At 38.6% G+C, this 21,946-nt stretch overlaps 1 protein-coding gene across 1 annotated transcript in view; it reads left to right on the top strand.

Annotated features, from left to right (window-relative positions):
- Window positions 1-21,946, top strand: part of LOC121443088 (rho GTPase-activating protein 6-like) — a 264,957-nt gene that overhangs the window by 204,399 nt on the left and 38,612 nt on the right. Inside the window, exons 6-9 of the mRNA XM_041644772.1 lie at window positions 7,990-8,045; window positions 10,085-10,235; window positions 11,241-11,380; window positions 18,163-18,342. Of these exons, the coding sequence (XP_041500706.1) occupies window positions 7,990-8,045; window positions 10,085-10,235; window positions 11,241-11,380; window positions 18,163-18,342 (527 nt within the window). The remainder of the gene's footprint in view (window positions 1-7,989; window positions 8,046-10,084; window positions 10,236-11,240; window positions 11,381-18,162; window positions 18,343-21,946) is intronic.

Below are 21,946 nucleotides of genomic sequence, written 5' to 3'. Positions count from 1 at the left end.
TCAGTTTATATCTATGTATGTCTATCATATAATATATCTATGATTCCAGAATAATAGGATACACATTCAAATTGAAATAGATATTAACTTTAATATTCTAAACTAGTGGTTTTCAACCTTCCTAATGCTGTGACCCTTAAACACAGTTCTTCATGCTATGGTGACCCCGTCAAGCATACAATTATTTTCATTGCTACTTCATATCTTTATTTTGCTACTGTGATGAATCATAGTATAAATTGATAATGTATGATATCAGATTTATGACCCCCAAACTTCAAAGATAGTATTTTATAAAGTATTTTAGACGTTATCATTTTTTTTCTTGCTTTCCTTTGACACAGGGTCACATTATGTGAGACAAACAACATCAAAAGCATTTCTGCATTTCTTCCCTAACACTTTATTTGCCTGAATTTTTGAAAAGAGTAGGTAGAGGACATTTGTCACTTTAGTCATTTAAGCGTTTGTCAGAGACCCTTTTTCCAGCCTCTGCAAAAATGGTTCTTGAAAAAGTTTATTGGTTCTATTTGTATTTATGTACTCAGCCCTTCCTCACTTATATATAGCTTCAAATGCCTTCTCAATTCTTTTTTTCCTTTTTTATTGATATTTATTGAGCTCTACATTTTTCTCTGCTCCCATCGCTGCCTCTCCTCTCCCCGTTTTAGCCCTCCCCCAAGGTCCCCATGCTCCCAATTTACTCAGGAGATCCTGTCTTTTTTCTACTTCCCATGCAGATTAGATCTATGTATGTTTCTCTTAGTGTCTACATTGTTGTCTATGTTCTCTGGGATTGTGGTTTGTAGGCTGGCTTTCTTTGCTTTATGTTTAAAAACCACCTATGAGTGAGTACATGTGATAATTGTCTTTCTGTGTCTGGATTACCTCATTCAAAATAATGTTTTCTAGCTCCATCCATTTTCCTGCAAAATTCAAGCTGTCGTTATTTTTTTTCTGCTGTGTTGTACTCCATTGTGTAAATATACCACATTTTCCTTATCCATTCTTTGGTCGAGGAGCATTTAAGTTGTTTCCAGGTTCTGGCTATGACAAACAAAGCTGCTATGAACATAGTTGAGCACATGTCCTTGTGGCACGATTGAGCATCCTTTAGAAGTGGTATTACTGGGTCTTGAGGAAGACTGTTTCCTAATTTTCTGAGAAATCACCACACTGACATCCAAAGGGGTTGTACCAGCTTGCATTCCCACCAACAACGCAAAAGTGTCCCCTTTTCCCCAAAACCTCTCCAGCATAAGTTGCCATCAGTGTTTTTGATTTTGGCCATTCTTACAGGTGTAAGATGGAATCTCAGAGTTGTTTGATTTGCATTTCTCTGATGACTAAGGATGTTGAACATTTCCTTAAGTGTCTTTCAGCCATTTTAGATTCCTCTGTTGAGAGTTCTCTGTTTAGGTCTGTGCTCCATTTTTTATTGGATTATGTATTCTTTTGGTCTCTAATTTCTTGAGTTGTTTGTATATTTTGAAGATCAGCTCTCTGTCTGATGAGGGGTTAGTGAAAATCTTTTCCCATTCTGTAGGCTGTCGTTTTGTCTTGTTGACCATGTCCTTTGCTTTACAGAAGCTTTTCAGTTTCAGGAGGTCCCATTTATTAATTGTTTCTATCAGTGTCTGTGCTGCGAGGATTATATTTAGGAAGTGGTTCCCTGTGCCAATGCATTCAAGTGTATTTCCCACTTTTTCTTCTATAAGGTTCAATGTATCTGGCTTTATGTTGAGGTCTTTGATCCATTTGGACTTGAGTTTTGTGCATGGTGAAAGATATGGGCCTATTTTCACTCTTCTACATGTTGATATCCAGTTATACCAGTACCACTTCTTAAATATGCTTTGTTTTTTTCATTTGATATTTTTTTCTTCTTTATCAAAGATCAGGTGTTTGAAGATGTGTGGATTGATATCCGGATCTTCTATTCGGTTCCATTGATTTTCCTGTCTGTTCTTATGCCAATACCAGGCTGTTTCCAGTTCTGTAGCTCTGTAGTAGAGTTTGAAGTCAAGGATTGTGATGCCTCAAGAAGTTCTTTTATTATACAGATTGTTTTGGCTATCCTGTTTTTGGGTTTTTTTTTTTTGGTTTGGTTGTTTTTTTTTCTTTTCCATATGTTTAAATGTATGTGTATCAGTTACCTGATCTCATAAATCGGATTCCTTTTTCTTGATGATCCTTAGTGGCTAAAAAATTTTCCTGCTGTCAGCATCCAAACATCCAGGGTTTCTTGAACTTTTGAAGATGAGCATTTTCCTGCAAAGACAAGAACAGAACCCTGCCCCAACCCTCATGAGCTTCCCTTACCATCTTTATGGTTTTCACCATTGTGGATGAGCTGTCATTTCTCTTTTTCAAGAGGTTTCTCCTTTTGAAACTGGATCTCTATTAATTTTGATGGTATCCATGGTTTTTCTTTTCCTGTGGAAACAAGAGCAAAACCCCTTCTCCAAAGCAGCACATCTCCTGGCTTCCATTGTGAGGTCAGCACCCTTGAAATAAACTGGTAGATTTAATTCAGAAGACTTTTCTATTACTCAATATGTCTCTGCTGCTGTTGTCCCTTTCTCATCAGCATTAAGAAAATTCAAGGTTAATAAAGCATTACGTAATCTATTTCTGGAGGCATTTTCCATCCCTTTCTGTTTGTTTAACATATCTTTTATAGTTCGATTTGATCTTTCTATGACTACTTGACCTGTAGGACTGTATGGTATATCTGTAACATGCTTAATATTATAATAAGCAAAAAAAGTTTCATTTTCCTAGAGACATAAACTGAACCATTATTTGCCTTTATTTGTGCAGGTATACCCATGATGACCATAACTTCTAATAAATGTGTGATTTCTGAATCAGCCTTTTCTGAGCTTAAAGCAGTTGCCCACTGAAAACCTGAATAAGTGTCAATGGTGTGGTGTACATATTTTAATTTTCCAAATTTAGCAAAGTGGAACACATCCATCTGCCAGATTTCATTCTTTTGAGTGCCCTTTGGGTTAGTCACTGCAGGTAGCGGTGTTTGGTTATAGATAGAGCAAGTAGGGTATCTCTTTATAATCTCCTTAGCATGTTTCCTTGTAATAGAAAATTTTTCCTTAAACCTTTGCATTGCAAGAAGTGGGGCCCCTTGTTTATCCCTTCTGTCTGGCTAGCTTAGTCCCCAAAATAACCACACAGAAACTGTATTCATTAAAACACTGCTTGGCCATTAGCTCTAACTTCTTATTGGCTAACTCTTACATCTTAATTTATCCCATTTCTATTAATCTGTGCATTGCCACATGACTGTGGCTTACCCACAAGATTCTAACCAGTGTCTGTCTCAGGCAGGAGATCCATGGCATCTCTCACTCTGCTCTTCTTCCCAGCATTCAGTTATATCTTCTCCACCTACCTAAGTTCTGCCCTATCAGGCTCAAAGCACTTTCTTTATTCATTAACCAGTTAAAGCAAGACATGAACAGAAGAACCTCCTACACCATCTTTGCGATTGACATGATGGTTTTTATGAAATTCTGAGGCCTGCAACATGCTTCCAATAAATAATTGATCAATTTATGCACTGCCTTGTGCTAGAGGACCTGGCAGACACATATGGGATTGGATGTGTGTTGTGTATATAGGACAAAACCTATTCCTGATTATGTCTTGATAAATAATGAAGACAATTCTGTATCATCTGGTATAAATTTAGTGGTTTCAATATGCAAAATAACTCTTTCTGCATATTGTGAACCAGTACCTATATTAAGAAGTTCTTTAAAATCCCTTAGCACCATGAGAATATCACATAACTCTGCGTTCTGGACAGAATTATAAGGGCTTTGTTCCACCTTACTTAATTCTTCTGATTTGTATCCTGCCTTCCCTGATCATTTGCATCAGTATAAAAGGTATGGGCTCAAGTTATTCAAGCATCACATACAATTCAGGGAAGAATTCAAGAAGTTCTCTTTATAAGATTAAGTCTATCACTTTTAGGATAATTGCTTTTAATTTCTCCAAAAAAAATTAGCACAAGATCTTTGCCATGGTTCATTGTATTCCCATAACTTTTTTATTTCATCAGTAGTGAAAGGCACTATAATCTCTGCTGGGCCTATACCTGCTAATTGATGAAGTCTCAATTTACCTTTTATAATTAATTCAGAGACTTTTTCCCCATAAGTTTTTAATTTTTTACTTTGTTTATATGGTAAAAAGATCCATTCTAAGATAATATTGTCCCTCTGCATTAAAATTTCTGTAGGAGAAATTCTGGAATGCAACATGACTAGAATGCAATTAAGATTTAGATTCACCCTATCCACATGTGCCTCCTGTAATTTCTCCTCAACAATTGTCAATTCCTTTTCCACTTCTGGGACTATTCAAGTCTTTATCAGCATCTATGTTTTTTTAATGAATATCTATTTCAAATTTGATAAAGAGCAAAAGTTCCTTTACAAATCAAGTTTAAAAATTATTTAGAATATTGAAAAAGTTATAATATTATTCCTAGGAATTCCTTGTCTACATCCCTTCTCAGATGTCCTATTCTACCACAATTAAAATATTTGGCATTTTGATGTCTTCTCATTCCTTTGGAAATTGCTTCTCCTAACCAAGATTCAGTATTATAGTCAAATGTCTCAATGTTCATTGTATGCAGGATCCATTCATCTGTAGGTGTTGATCTAATCTTTAAAGGCCAAGTATCTTTTTGCATTCTAAGTTGGCATTTTCAAAAGCCAGAGATTCAATAAGTACTTGTCTAGCATCTGGGCCTGTTACTCCTATTTTTACAGCCTTATTTAATCTTTGTTAAAAGTCAATAAAGGGTTCTCTCTGGTCCTGTTTAACCCTGGTATATTATTCAATTATTTTTCCTAGTTCTTGAATCCTGTCCCAAGCATTTGTGGCATAAGGACAAGATTTGTTCATTGTGAAAAGCTTGAACCTGTGGGTCAGCATAAGGGCCTTTACCAAGAATTTGATCTTGGGAAGTCTCAAGACCTTCTGCTTTTCCCTATTGTTCCAAAATTTTTGCCTCTTCTCTGAAATAAATTTTAAACATTAATTAAGGTCTCTCATCCAGGTCTCCTGAAACAAACTGAATCCAGTCATGTGGCATTGCTTTAATGCTAGAAGACCATGACTTCATCATCTCCTTTATAAATGCAGAATGCAAGCCATAAGTTACAATAGCTTGCTTAATTACTTTTAGATCATTCATTCCTATAGGTATCTATCTACCTTCTTTGGATCCTTTGGGGCCTTTTGAAGTTGATCCTTTGTCAGAGTAGATTACAGGGTAGGAAGCTAAAACCCTGGGTAAATCATCTTTGACAGCTACTGGTGATGTTGAATCCTGTCTTTGTGCCTTCTTTCACTGTTCATCAGCTCCAATAATTTCCTCAATTATTTCAAATCTTTTTATTATTGTCTTTTGTAATGCCTGAATCTCCTGGCCTGTATATATTTCTAGTGATTTCATTGAGGCACCTAGCCTCTGGTCCTCATTCTGCACATGCAATTCCAAGGTCTGAAGTTTCTCCTTTAAAGATAACATCTCATCCTTGGACATTACATGAATAGCATGCAGATTACCATCCTGGAGAGATAGTCTATCTGCTAACTTATAACTTTTTGACAAATTTTGATTGTCAAATTCAACATTATAAATTCTTTCAAATAACTTCTTATTATCCTTAGATATGGATTCAATTTTATCTATCAAATTAATGTTATCTTTTTAATAGTATTATTTTTTTCAGGCAACTTTTAATTTTTGATGGTATTAATCCTGTCAACTAGCAGTTCATTATTAGTCTGTAAAGATTGTATCATTCCTAAAAGTGCCATATTCTTTCTTAATCATAGAATATGGAGAAGAAAACTGAGTCTCAATACCCAATAAATTGAAATATCACCATAACCATATAAGCCTCACATAATACAACCCATAGTATTAGCAAAATTTACTAAAAGTTGCAATAGTGTGAAGTCTGCCATATTGATTTATTAATTACCTGTTATGTGATATGGTAAACTGTAATCTTTATTGTCCAGCAGATGTCGTGGTTGCAGAGTTGCGACTAGAAGCAATGCAACTGGTGGCGACAGGAATGGTCCTGGACTGCTTTAGTTTCCAAGCCACTTTAGTTTTCTGCCTTGGTACTGGTTAAATACTGAGAAATATGCTTTGTTTGACAAATTAAAAGCAATTAAATCAATTAAATACACGGAGCAAAAAAATCAGAACTCATGGGTAGGGAGCAGAAACCAGAAGCTGCAGAAGTCACCATGCGGCAAGGAATAGACCCAGGGAATGTAGCAGTCATGCTTGTGCTTGGGAAATTTCCACTTGCCACATGCAGTAAACTCCACTGTGGCAGGGATTCTACAAAAGAAAATGCTTAAGTAAAAGCAAGCAAAGTGGGCAGGGTTGGGAGACTGAGTGCCTGGGCCGTGGCCTGGCTAGGTCTTTAGACCATCCACCCAGTAGTCCCGAGTCTGAATCCACATGGGTGCCAAATGAAGAAGGATAATTAAAAGAAATCCCACACTAGCTCAGAATTGAGAAATAGATATTTATTTAGGGCTAGACTCACAAGTCAGAATCCTCTGAATGGAGATCAGAAACCGAATCCCGTTGCCAGAAAATGAGAGCGGACACATGTTCTACATCAGTTTATGTAGTATAAGAGGCCACACCCCAGTGGACGGGTAACCACTGTTAAAGACCAATTTTTCAAAGACTTATTTTTTTTAATTTTATGCCTGTCTGTGGGTCTAAGGTTATTCTTGTACACTACATGCATGAAGCTATCTTCATAGACCAGAAAAGGTTGTTGATTTTCCTAAAAGTGAAGTTCAAGGATTTGCAAGCTGACATATGGGTGCTTGGATACAAACCAGGGTCCTGTGGAAGAACAGCAAGTGCTTTTAACAACTGAGCCATTTCTTCACCTTCAATTTTCCAACAAGGAATAATATATTATAACTTTTTAAATCTTCTAAATAATTTTAAAACATGATTTGTATAGGAACTTTTGCTCTTTATCAAATTTGAAATAGATATGTTTATTTTTCTGATCATAAAGAAAATATACTTCTTAAGGAAAAAATATATATAATGTAGAACAATTAAACACTGGATAAGAAACAATCACAGCTGAGTGGTAGTGGTGCACACCTTTAATCCCAGTACTTGAGAGGCAGCAGTAGGCAGATCTCTGTGAATTTGAGGCCAACCAGGTTTACAGAGTGAGTTCCAGGACAGCCAAGGCTATACAGTGAAACTCTGTGTCAAAAAAGAAACAATCACTTTAAATTTCTGTTTATTTCTACTTAGCATTTAAAACTCCCTAAAAATATACATATATCACTTATTTGAAATGATAATACATGCAGACACACACACATATATATACATACATACATGCATCCATATATGAAGAGAATGTCACTGCTCTAAATGGATGGTAGGTCACAGAATTTTCATGTTTATAAAAATGTTTTATAAATATCATTTAAAAAGGATGCCAAGTAGTCTGTCATGTGAGTGGACCCCAGTTAGCTCCAAATAAACAACTTTTTCTGTTATAAATGGTCCTACTCTGACCTCCTTTGTGTACATGCCTTTGTTAACATTTTTGATCATCTTAGAATCGTGTCATAGGTATAGAATTATAGGGCCAAGCCTATAAAAACAATCTCTCTGACCTATAACATCAGTAGTCACACCAGGAAAAAATATCTCATCCCCAAACATTTAATGTCAAATAATTGTGAAGTTGAAAGGGTCAATTATGTACCTGAGGAAGGTGAATGATATAGTATATGAAAGAGCAACCGAATACTGTGAAGTCACTGCTGTTCTGCATGCTCAGTACAAGCATTCTGCACTGTTTCTACGTTGATTTCACTCAGAGTCTCAAGCATTAAAAAAAAAAAAACAGCCTGCTGATTTTGTTTGCTTATTTACAGGCCTCCAGACAGTGGGGATATTTCGAGTTGGAAGTTCAAAAAAGAGAGTGAGACAAGTAAGTGAAAATGAAGGTTATGTTGTCTGTTTCCCTTGACATTTCATTGAATTACTAGAGGGAAAATTCAAGTTTATGTAAATCCCCTTTGACTATATTTTCCCAACCATCCGATTATAGTATAATTAAATCCCAGGAAATGAAAAACAACTCAGAAGGTTAGAAAAGTAGAGTTGGGGTGAAAAGATTGAAAGAATGGATCTGGACATGTCCATTCTATGCTCCACTGAAAGAAACTATTTGATAAAGATATCACTGAAGTTGGAAAAGTGGAAGATTCAGAAAAAATGCTTAATCAGCAAGTGATAGAAAATAGAACATAATTTCACTGAGGCCAGTTTTATGCAAATGTAAAATGCCATAACACCCTCATCTAATCTGGTGCTACATTTATTTACTTTTGCAGAAATAAATGCTTTATAAGATCTTATGGAACCATTGGTTCCTGGTTAATTTTTCATGATCAACTGTAATTCTTGATTTTGTGTGTGTGTGTGTGTGTGTGTGTGTGTGTGTGTGTGTGTGTGCCAACCTTGCGCTACATGCTTCTGGCAGAAATTTGATATTAGATTGCCAAGGTAGTTTCCTTTGATCAGATAGGTTGTGATGGCTTCATAAAAGGCAAACCATCCTTTAACAAACAGAACCCATTTGATAGCAAAAGAAGGTTGCAATGTCATTTTTCTCCTATTGATTGAAACAGAGGGAAATAAGAAACTCTACAATCTAGAAGTTAATCCAGGTAAAAATTTTAGTTGAAGTTAAAGAATTATTTATTTATATGTTGAAGTAAATACCCTATCATGTATGTTTTTCATTGTTAAAATAAAAAAAATCAAAGTTGTTTTTTTTTTGTCCTGATTGGTTTGTTTGTATTCTCAATAATCACACAAAATGAGTGAACAGAATTTAACAATTCACCATGACACCTGTAAAATGTAAACTATCTTCTAGGCTTCACACCTATATAAAATTAAGGGATATCTTTATTAATAATATCTTATTGACTCAGCCCTCCAGCTGTAGTCCCCTTCACCGCTTTCTTTTCAGGCTTATAGAAATTCAGAAATTTAATTCATTATCTTGTGATTAACAAGCTCCTTTAGTGGTCCACCTCTGTCTGTGTGTGTGTGTCTTTTGCATATGTGTTTTAAGTCATCTGCGTGTGCTCAGGAAAGAATCATGGTGCGTCTGAACTAGCTTGATTGCAGTAGTGCCATGGGTGAACTCCTCATTTTGGCTGTCTTGTAAATGCTGATGGAAAATTGTCTGAAATCAGTGAGCAATTGAGGACAGTGATTGGTATTTTCATCAAGTGGACAGATGATGAGTTCCAGCAATTATCCTTTGACATTTTGGGGATCCATAAAAAAGGGAGATATCTTTGCATAGGGATTTACTTAAGGATTACTCACTCAATAAGATGTAATTAGTGGTAACTTAGAACTAGATTTGAGTATGAAATATGCTTTAACTTACTCACTATTTTATGTTTTTATGTAACTTTTACATACCCTGCACTTTTTCTTTAGAAAGTAAGAGCTAGGACTGGGACAATGGCTCTTGGTGTGTAAGCATGAATTCCGGTCCCCAGCACCCACATAAAAAGCCTGGCATGATGACATACCTATGAAGTCAGTACTAGGGGCGAAGGAAAGCAAGCAGCGATAGAAAAATCCCTGAAGTTTGATGGCCTCCAGCCTAACCAACAAATGGAAACTCTAGGTTCAGTTCAGTGAGTGATCTTAACCTCAGGGGCATGAAAAGTCCAGTAATAAAGAAAAACACCCAACATTATTCCCTGGCCTCTACAGGTGTGTACCTGCACACACATGTTCACATGCATTCTGTTTCCTTTTTTCCCTTCTTGTGATCTGTGCAGACTTAATACCAGATGTTGTCCTTCAAAAACATTTTGGGGGGAGATCAGTAAACACAGAGGTTAGATGATTCTAAGGTATCGTTGACTATATGAAACTTCTTGTCAAATTAACCCTCTGAATCTTATGCAACTGATACTTGAACCGTTGATTTTCCAGCTGCGTGAGGAATTTGACCGTGGGATTGATGTCTGTCTGGAAGAGGAGCACAGTGTTCATGATGTGGCAGCCTTATTGAAGGAGTTCCTTAGGGACATGCCTGACCCCCTTCTCACCAGGGAGCTCTACACAGCATTCATCAACCCTCTCTGTACGTAATAAAGCCAGATTTTCGGGAAAGCATCCCTGGAATAGCAGGATGTCCAGCACACTCATGAAAATCTTGTGCGTGTGTTTCCCGATAACTGCTTTTGCCTTTATTGGTCTCTAATGAATGGGCTATTTGGGGGATTTTCTGAGATATACCCTGGGGAAACTAGCAAGAAAAAAGCTGGGCTAAAATAAATGGGAAAAGCCAAGAATTTCAGATGTTTTCAAATGACCCCAGGAAAGTAGAAAGTGCTATAAGTTGATGCTTTGAAGTGCTGGAAAGAACTTGCATTGAGTCTGTGCCTAAAAATTAATCCTGGCATCTGGTATCAGGAAGGAAGAACCAAAAACCCAGAGTAAGAAAGTGGGCAACAGTATTTTCAGTGGAAGTCAAATGACATAGCCCAGTACCAGTACTTTCAAAGGAGCTGTGTCTGACTGTGCACAGACCCAGAAAAGATCAGGGAAGAGGAAAGAAGAAAATGTCAGAGATGTATCAGTCTGCACACGTTTCTTCCTACAAAGCACCAGTTCCATTGGGATTGTGGCTAAGAAAGAAGACAGTGTGTTTGTCACATGCCTTAGGTATTGCCAAAAAAAAACCCAAAACCATACCTTGTATATTGTTCAAGAAGAAAGGCCCTTAAACACATTATAAAAGATTTCATACCATTCACCAATTCCCAGCCACTGTTAGTGGATATTTACCAGTGTGCACTAAAACCCATTAAGTCGGAGTAATAAAATAAGAGAATGGAGGCTGATGGAAATAAGGGAAATGGGTTATCTTTCCTATGATTTCTCTTGCAGTCCAACTGTTCTCTAGATGTTTCATAGATATTTGTGGCTAAGCTGCTGAAGTAATGGGAAAATGGTGGAAGTCACGAAGTAGAGATGGCTTGGGTAACTTCTTTCTTAAAGTAGTGGAGAAGAAACCCAACCTCTGTGCCCAAACAGTGTCAGCTCTGCCAGTCTTACTCAGAGTACCTCTCTCTGCCATATGTAGTGTTGGAGCCAAAGGAACAACTGGGCACCTTGCAACTCCTCGTTTACCTTCTACCTCCCTGCAACTGCGACACCCTCCACTGCCTCCTACAGTTCCTCTCCATTGTGGCCAGCCACGCCGATGACAGTGTCAACAACGAGGTATGCTGCCATAACTAGAGTGACTTCTTTTCTATTGTTTGTCTGTTGTTCTAGCTGGTAAAGCACAAACTATCAATGTGATCACACATTTCGCTGGAAATCTTAATGACTCGCCATCTGCATTAGTTGTTCATCTCATAACATCATCGATATACCTGACGAAAGCAACTTAAGGAAGGAGGAGTTTGTTTGTCATGAGAAACAAGTCATGGTGCCAGGAACAAGCACCAAGTTGTCACATTGTGTCTATAGTGAGACAGAGGGGAGAGAGGACTGCTGATAGCCAGCTTACTTTTTCCATTTCATTCAGTGGTGACCCCAGGCCAGGGGATGACATCACCCACATTTAGAATGGGTCTTCCCACCTCCAGCTAGTGTAGATTACACATCACTGACATGCTGAGAGATTTGTTTTCCTAGTCATTATAAATCCAATCACAATTTCTCTGACGTAGATGTTTATGTAATAGTTGTATCTCTTGGAGGCTCGGTTTCTGAAAACATGAAAACTGTTGATCTTCTTGATATTTTCAATGACACCTCAAAATGAAACTCCTATTTTCCAAAAAGACGGTTTGCTCAAGACTAAACTTCCATTTGGGAGGGGAAGATAAGACAGTTGGCTACAGCAGAGTTTGAAAAGGTGTAAAAATAGAGTGCAGAGTGAGCGAAGGATGCCATTGTTGTAACTGGCCAAATCTCTTGTGCTGACTTGGAAAGCAAATATCACAGCTCCTCTTATCTCATTGGCTTCAGTGTAGAAAGTTCCTTTCACTCCTTAAATCACTTCTTCAAAACAGGCATTTGCTGAATTTGCTGCTTTTAAGTAGAGTATGGAGGGGACTGGAAGTTTTGGTCTTTGCTGTTATATAGCAATGATACTGAAACTGAAGATCAACTGTTAAAGGCACATTTGCTAAAGTTCTATAGACTGTTTAGGTATATTCTAGTTGAAACTGGTCCCAATTCAGGGCTAGTATTATCCTTCCTCCCACATGAGATTTGGAGCTATGGTTCTCTTCAGTCATACTCATTCTTTCAAATATTTAAGAGTTTCATCATTGGTCAAAAGACATAGCCTGCTAGCTGGTACCCTATTAAATATTCAGTCTCACAAGGGACCCCATTTTCTTTGATCTCACACAGCCGTTCTTCTCTCTGATGTTGGTTTTCCCAAGAGGCCTCAGAGCCATTAATAGGTTAGTATGTACTTTAAATCAACGAAAGGGAGCCAGAGGTGTTCCAATCTTACTTAACCACATATGCTGCTATTTAAATTATTAAGCAGAGCTCAGCTATATGATGGACTTCTGTGCTTGTCAGATTTAGTTCCCACAGGGCATGGACATATGTAATTCCTTTTTAAGTAGTTCAGAAAAGCAATTCTGCATTTCTCCTCCTCCTTCCCACCAGGAGTGTGAGAACGGAACTTGAACTTTCCCAAGGTAGCCATTTTTCTCTGTAGGAGTTATAATTAGTTACCCCCCCCCAGCTTCAGGTTTCATCATATGGTACTGACACCTTACTTCAGCTCTTCCACTGGTATACTATAATTCTCATAATTGTTGCATAGTTACATTATCCGTCTGGGTGTCAGCCTTTATGGACTACAGAGATAATGGAAGCTGTAGAGCCTTGTGGCTACGTGAAAACAGAGCCCTGATTGAAAGGTATGCCAATTGCCTTTCTGGTGTTTGCTAAGTACTGTTTGAGAAGGAGAAAGTTGAGTCTTGGGTGATTAAGAAGGCACTGAGGAAAGCAAAAAGTCCAGTCCAACTTGATACCATATTACCTTTGGGGAAAAATTTCCAGACACCAAGTCTTCAGTTCAAAGCTCAACAAGCCTCATTACTCATGCTCCAAAGAAGACAATATTCCTAGATGAAAATGCAGATTTATCTTAGCCTGCCAGGATCCTAGCTACCATTTTTGACTCTATCATGTGTTGGTTTTGTGCCATAGTACCTAATCCTTTGAATAGGCAAGGCAAATGTTATTGTGCCCACTTTTCATGGAATGAAACTGAAAGACAGTGCTTAGGTAACTTAGCCATGTCCCCTAGGGAACTTCTACTTATGACAATATAACTGGCAAGTTTGTAGAGTTTACAACTCTGGAGAGGCACTGTATACCCTCTCGTCACTGTAGATTTGTAAAGTCATTAGTAGAGTAACCCTGAAGGAACAGTAAAAAGCTCTTGCAGAAGGGTCCTTTTCATCAATGCATATGTATCACCATACTGGTTAGTTATCATATGGATTCTGCAACTAGAGAATATGCAGCTGTCCTTCATACTACAGCCAGTCTAAATTACTCAGTTAAAACAGTAGGGAAAATGGGAGGACAACATCACTTCCTTGTACATGTTAGAAGCAACTATAAGCAAGCAGCCATGTTTGACTTAAGGCTATAGAGCAGAGAGTACTGAGGGGGTGGCAGGAAACTGGGCCATGTTCATAGAATACTGAAAGTGTCTGCAGGTAGAATCTCTATCCTGCTAAGATATGAACTTTGGGAGCACAGAGAAAAAGATTATATAATCTATGGTGTAGATTAATTTCACATACAGAGAGAGAGGGAGATAGATAGATAGATAGATAGATAGATAGATAGGAAGAAAGAAAAAAGAAAGAATGAATGAACGAACGAAAGAAAGAAAGAATTGAGAATTATTATGAAGTTTTTGTATCAATGACAGTAGAGAAAACAGGAATCTAGAGGCGGAGGAAATGAAGACAAAAGGCAAACAGACATTCATAGAAGAAGGGATAGACATGAGCTAGAAGATCTGCAAATAGCACCATGGAGAATATCAAAACAAAGCCTTGTAGGAGGTTGAGTAGACGGACTACATAAACATGGCATAGAACTAGGGGTTAGCTAAACTCCTCTAATAGAAGCTAAGGGTCTTTGCTTAAAATATTTTAGTAGGATGAAGGAACATAGAATGGGCAGAAGAATAGAGAAAGGCAAAATACTACATTAGAAATTATGGACAAATAACAGAGCATTTCTCCAGTTCTCCTATCTATTGTTAGGCCATCACTTCCTTAAGGATTGCCGCGTGGAAGAAAACTGACTCAGATTAGAGAATAATAATAATAATAAGCCTGGAGGCTCACAAAGCTTTGCCAGAGCCTTGTCTATGTGAAAGATGCTGAGAAAGGCCTATATTTCCTCATCTGCAAAGTAAAAGCATAATGTCCTTCCTGATATGTGCTAAAAACTCAGTGCACCCTTCATTAGTAAGATCATGAAGATAGATCTAAAAGGTATATGCATCCATTTGAGGAGGTGCTTGTTTCTAGGGCATGGTCTACCTTACCTTAGCTCTAGAGCTTCAGGAGGATCCTGCCTCCCTTCCCTCAGCCTCCTCCAGTCTTTATTTAGAGCCATTTTCCTATCTCTGCTTGCTCTTATAAGGTCTGCCAACCAAGAGTGAACAGGAGGAGGTACACCCGTATGATGGATGTACAAAGAGGTTGGCACCAACACAGCTGTATGACTTTACTTCCTATCGCTTCACCTCCTCCTGGCTCTAGGCCTTACCGCCCCACTATGTATAAAATAATGACCATGAGAGCAACTGCTTTCCACATAAGCTTTTCTGGAGAAAGAACTCTAAAAGTCTATGGAAAGCCCCTAGTTAATGTCTGGAAACACTGGACTTTTAACACATGCTATTTATACAGTGCTTTGAAATTATCTGAGAGGCTTACTTAGTGAAGAGAGAAGACTTCCTGGAATTGACTGGCTAACTAAATCATGCAGTCATTGCCAGTTTTGAGTGTCCCTAGCACCTAGACAGGCCATATATACTTAACTAACTAACTAACTAACAAACTAACTAACTAATGGCCTATGTGTATATATTAAAACATGGGGAAGCAATGGTGGGAGATGTCCAGGAACAAGATTTCTTCCAAACTGAACAAGTAGCAAACCAAAACATAAAATGGGAACAAAGCAGAGCAGCTTGGGCCGCAGCTGGAATCCATGTGCGATCTCACAGACGGATAGGATTGCATTCCCAGAATAGCAACCAGAGAAGGAGAGAGCGGAAACAGAGCTCTGGATTGTCCTTGTACTAAACATTCTTTTAAGTAAAAACAAAATCTTCAGTTTCTTCATGCTTAAAAAAGGGAGAAAACTCCAATTTTACTTTAAAGGGGGTTGGGGAAGCTTTCCAGATGCCTTCAAGTTCTGAATGGAGGAATTGGAAAAGGACCCATATTTTATTTTCCCCGTAACCACAAATTTCCAGGAAGAGGATTGAAAATAGAATGAAAACTTTTGGAGCTTCGTGTCAACAAAATAAGACAAAGACCAAATAACTAAAGGTCCTGCAGAAAACGCACTGTCTCCTATTTGGAAAGTTTACCACATGGAATAATACTTTCCCCTGGTGTTGACTTGTTTATCTGAAAACAGCCTCATCCTTTAGCAACAAAAAAGAAACCCTAGTTCTACAGCAAGCTTGCAGGGCAAGTCTACCATCAGCTCAGAGGTTCACACGGTAAAGGGGAGACTAGAGGGAGTCAACTAGGCTATTCTGTGAGGATTCCTGAATCCTACACTAGGCAGCCACATACTGTCTCAAAGATGGTGTGGATCATCCTGGGGATGGGGGTGCATTTTTATCCTGACAGTCCTCAGCATTCTCAGCTAATGCTAGCATGAGGAATCAAAGTTCACACAGACCAGTAGCTCTCACTGTGGGAAATGTTGCCCTACAAGGTCCACAGAGCCCTGTGTGGACACATCTATGGTTGGCACAACTGGGTGTGGAGGGATACTACTAGAAATTAGTGATGTAAGGCCACTTACTATCCTACTCTGCATAGGAGAGTCGCTGCAGCAAGGAATAGTCGGCCACAAATTTCACCACTGCCATGGTAAACACTAGTTTAGAAATATTCAGCCAATCTTTCTTTCCTGTGTGAAGAAGGCAAGTAAAAGGATTACCAAGCTTTTAAACATGCTCATATTCCTTATTATAACAATTTAAATTGGAGAAATGACTCCCAAAACAATGCTCAGCCAATCACATAAAATGCCTTTATGTAGCTATTTCTGTACATTATTTATAGCAAGAGAAGAGAGAAAATGACACAAATGCGTGTCATTTGGCTGTGCTTAAAGCAAATCATTATCAGTTTATGCAACGGTTACTAATGGCCAAGAAAAAGTGATGAATTGTTTGAAATTGGGAGATGAATGCAACGTGTTGGTAAGAGACAACAAGCAAGTTACAAAATAGCTTAAGGAGTGAGACTCTAGCTTTCAGGGAAAAAAAAACTGTACCACGCGTCTCTGTGCAAATAGGCCCTTAAGAAAGCATTTGGACAATTGGATCTGGGGAGTGATAGATGAAAGCTGTTTCGTTTTTACATGCTTGTCCATGCTTTCTATTCATTAAAATATTGAACATGTGTGTGTGTTTCTTTTTTAATATTTTCACCTAAAGAATACTTCGCTGCCTTCATTCTGTGCTTCCTGATAGTGCCAAGCCCAGACCACTCTGTGTCTTTCTTCTTTATCCCTGTTTGTGAGAGTGTTTGAAGATGCATCTGCACTCACTGTTCTCACTGCTTGCTGAAACCCTGCAAAGGCTCTGATCTAGATCATCAGACCACCCTCAAATCCAACCCAGAGGGGCATGTAGAATGCCATGGTGAACATCTGTCACAGGAGATCACACACTTGAAACAACCCTAGCATTCCTAGCATTCCTTCCCAGCACATGTTCCTCTTCTTCTCCAAATATCTGGCCCCTTCTTGGTCTGTTTTATCAGCTGTTCCTTAAGGGTGTTCAACCCACCTCAACCCTTTATATTCCTTGTCTATTCCTAATCGGTTTCTCTTACTGTTATTTAAACATGCAATCCTCACCCGCAGCATGATGCCCTCATTCTCGCCATTGACAATCTACATGACAATTGGAACACTATGCTTTACCCCCTATTCTGTTATAGTTCAGAAGCTAGCTGCTAAAACCTAGACTGTGTACGCTTCCCATGTGTTGGCACGCCACTGCTGTTTCTGGGGCCATAGAGTGCTCTTTCTAACAGGCAAATCATTCCATTTCCATACAAAATCCTCTTGTTCAGATGCCCTAAATATATTCCACATGTTTTTGTGTGCTCCACTGTGAAAATGGTCCTGACCAAAGATACTCTGCTTTGCACCAGAAATAACATTTTCTTTCTTTCCAGATTGTATGGTCAATATTGCTACCTCCAAATTCTAGGGTCTCTGGAATGGATAAGGTCCATTATTTGTACTCACGACCTGAGAATGGGAAGTGTATTTCCTTCCTAGAATGTGAGCCCTCTGAAATAAGGATTGTGCTCTAATGATTATCATTGGAAGTGTTAAAAATAATTTTGACCCATGAAAAATATCAAGTAGCAATATGCTGAGTGGATGGATCAGTGGAGATGTTATGGATTGATGTGTGAACAGCCACATTGATATATGTATTGCTGAGGGTAAATTTTTGAAGTACAAATTGTCTGAAAATGTTGAATAGTAAGAGTTTGGGAATAAACACTTCAAAATGCAACATTTTATTCAATGTGCTAATGAGATGACCATTGAATTTTGATCTTCTACACAAAATATGAAGCAAAAACTTATTACCACATCCTCCTTGATTCTGATAAAGGTGATACTTTCCATGAAAGGAAACATTACTAATGAAAATATTTCATGGCTTATTGAACCTCCCAGCATTTAAAAAAGCAACTTAAGAATAGTCCTTGTGTTTTCTTCTCCCATAGATCACTGGGAACAAAATGACATCTCTGAACTTGGCCACCATATTTGGGCCCAACCTGCTCCACAAACAGAAGTCATCAGACAAAGAATATTCCGTGCAGAGCTCAGCCAGAGCTGAAGAGAGCACAGCCATCATCGCAGTGGTACAGAAGATGATTGAAAACTATGAAACCCTGTTCATGGTAAGTGGCCCTTCAGCACTGAGACATCTCGATGATTTTCTTATTGGTTGCCTCTGCTGATATAATGAAACTCAGGTTATCCACTTTCTGGTTTGCTGTGCTGGTCATAAGTGAACTCACTGGAAGCCAGGCAATTTTGTTCAAAATACTCTGGTGTCATGTTTTAGTATATCAGAAGTATAAATTTTATTTTGTTAATAATAGTAATAATCACACATAATTAATTAAATAATTACATGTTAAGATTTAGTTACCTATGGAGCAGGAGTTCTTGTTCAAAATATTAATTAAAACACCTCTTTGGAATCCTGCAATCTTAGTAAATTCACATGTTCATAACCAACAATGGTGGCATGATTTCTCCAAGGTCAGTCTATACTTTGCACCTCCTGTATGAAATTTCACCTTTCTGCCCTATGCCCTTCCCACGTCATTTCCCATGCCATTTATCTATCCCCTGAAGCCCATGACCATTCTATTTATGTTTATCTTGCTCAGCCTTGTGTTGTAGTCATGTACGGCCATTTCCTTTAGTAGATTATAAATGCATTTAAAGCAAGGACTGTGTCCTTGGTATTGCTTTATCGTATCCTCTGTACACTTCTGGAAGGTCCTTCATTTGTTAGGCGTCCAGTAAATATTTTTTGATTTGTATTGAATTACCAGTTCCTGTTTTCGTTCATAAAACTGCATTGCTTGCTCAAACTTCCCTTGAAACAGAACAAATGCCAATTTTCTTCTATTTCTCTTTTCTACTCGGATTGCACATCATTTTTTACAGAAATGCTCTCCATGATTCTTTTGATATTTCTCTTATCATTTGCAAATGCAATAAAGCCTGCATATTACACTGGGGCCTTCTGTGGCTACTTCAACCTAGAATACTAGCTAGCTACCTCTTCTGAATCTCCTTCAGAGTTTATCTATACTTATCAAATTCTTCGTAGTAGATTTATTGTCATGCTTGTTCTATACTCATTTATTTTGGATATTCAAATGTCAATGATTTGGAATAACTTCTCCATTTATCTTACCTATTTGATTGTGATCAAGTAATTCAATATCCCATAAGCATTAATTTGACCCATGTAAAATGAAAAAAATCTAATTCTTAAAATTACGATCAGAATAATTTGCTATGAGTATGAGTTATACAGACCAGAAATATCTGTCCAATTGCTAATTAATAATTATATTAGCTTGGCAACATGGGCTGCCTTGAATTTCAGTATTTTAACACCAGACACATAGGTATCATATTTATCAGACATTTGGTAGACTGCCTCACAGGTGATGACTTTAGAACCTCAAATACTTGTACTAGAAGATGCTATCCCTGAGCTTTTACTGTATACTGAAAAGGTGTGTCCATCATATGCACTGAATTCTATGGCCAGAACTTACCCACAGATCATATTTAACTGAAAGGGAGTGTTTTTGTCCCACTTGGTCCTACAGTCATTTGGTCCCAAAGAAATATACAGAGGTCTACGTTAATTATAAAATGGTTGGCCTATTAACTAAGGCTTTTTATTAACTCTTATAACTTATATCAGCCCATAATAGTTGTCTGTGTTAACCACTTGGCTTGGTACCTTTTTTGGTGAGGCAGTCACATGTTGCTTGCTTTATGTCTGGCTTCCTCTGTGTCTGGGTGACGACTGCAGACTGACTCTTTCTTCTTCCCAGAATTCTCCTGTTCTCACCCCACCTATACTTCCTGCCTGGCTACTGGCCAATCAGTGTTATATTAAAATACAATTGACAGGGTACAGACCATTGTCCCACAGCACTTGCCCCCCATTTAAAAAAAAAAACAACAAGAACTCTGAATTGAATCTCCTTTTAGTTTTTCTCCTGACTATTATCCATAACAACTTGTAATCAACATTCTAAACAAAGGCAAACATCCATAATCCATTTTTTTTGGAATGTGGGTGTAGTTTATCGGCTACTTTCTGCTAATTGGGGGTGCTGATAATCTTATGGGGACCTAAAGAAAATTTAAAATTATGGTCAAGTCCTGGCTGGAATATTCTGTGAGGTTTGATCATCTTAGCCAGCAGTCTTGAGGCTGATCTGGATATAGAACTTAGACATCTGGGCCATCTGCTTCTATCAGAAATTTCTCAGGGGGACTTTCTTGATCCAACCTGATTTTTCTTTTTTTTTATGTTTTTTTTTCTGTTTTTTTTTAATAATTTTTTTATTAAGAAAAGAAGAAAAAAAAATAAACAAAAAACAAGTTTCCACCTCCTCCCAGCCTCCCATTTCCCTCCCCCTCCTCCCACCCTTCTACCCCTCCCCCCACTCCTCTCCCCCTCCCTCTCCAGTCCACAGAGCAGTCCAGGTTCCCTGCCCTGTGGTAAGTCCTAGGTCCTCCCCCCTCCGTCCATATCTAGGAAGGTAAACATCCAAACTGGCTAGGCTTCCACAAAGCCAGCACATTAAGTAGGATCAAAACCCCGTGCCATTGTCCTTGGCGTCTCATCAGCCCTCATTGTTCGCCATGTTCAGAGAGTCCGGTTTTATCCCATGCTTTTTCGGTCACAGTCCAGCTGGCCTTGGTGAGCTCCCAGTAGATCAGCTCCACTGTCTCAGTGGGTGGGTGCACGCCTTGTGGTCCCGACTTCTTTGCTCATGTTCTCCCTCCTTCTGCTCCTCATTGGGACCTTGGGAGCTCAGTCCAGTGCTCCAGTGTGGGTCTCTGTCTCTGTCTCCATCCATCACCAGATGAAGGTTCTATGATGATATGCAAGATATTCGTCAGTATTGCTCTCGGATAGGGTCATTTCAGGTTCCCAATCCTCAGCTACCCAAGGAACTAACTGGGAACCTCATGTTGGGCACTTGGGAGCCCCTCTAGGGTCAAATCTCTTGCTCACCCTAAAGTGGTTCCCTTAACTAAGAATTGTGGTTCCGTGCTCCCCTATCCACCTTTCCTTTATCCCAATTCTCCTGATTCCCCAAATCCCCCCTCCTTCCCTTCTACCTTTTCTCTCCCCATCTCCCCTTACCCCCATCCCACCCCACCCCAAAGATCCTAATTTTCTCCCCGGCAATTGGGTCTACTTCCCTTAGCCAAGAGGATAACTATATGTTTTTCCTTGGGTTCACCTTCTTACTTAGCTTCTTTAGGTTCACCTATTGTAGACTCCGTGGCCCTAATTTATGGCTAGAAACCAATTATGAGCGAGTACATCCCATGTTCATCTTTTTGGGTCTGGGACACCTCACTCAGGATAGTGTTTTCTATTTCCATCCATTTGCCTGCAAAATTCGAGAAGTCATTGTTTTTTACCGCAGCGTAGTACTCTAGCGTGTATATATTCCATACTTTCTTCATCCATTCTTCCATTGAAGGGCATCTAGGTTGTTTCTAGGTTCTGGCTATTACAAATAATACTGCTATGAACATAGTTGAACAAATGCTTTTGTCATATGATAGAGCATCTCTTGGGTATATTCCCAGGAGTGGTATTGCTGGGTCCAGGGGTAAGTTGATCCCGAATTTCCTGAGAAACCGAAACACTGACTTCCACAGTGGTTGCACAAGATGGCATTCCCACCAGCAATGGATGAGGGTACCCGTTCCTCCACAGCC

Source organism: Microtus oregoni, unplaced genomic scaffold (assembly GCF_018167655.1).
Source record: "Microtus oregoni isolate MIOR12 unplaced genomic scaffold, Mior012 000099F_ref0000060, whole genome shotgun sequence".
Taxonomy (NCBI): domain Eukaryota; kingdom Metazoa; phylum Chordata; class Mammalia; order Rodentia; family Cricetidae; genus Microtus; species Microtus oregoni.
The sequence above is the reverse complement of the archived record's forward strand: the minus strand, read 5'-3'. Positions and strand labels throughout refer to the sequence as shown.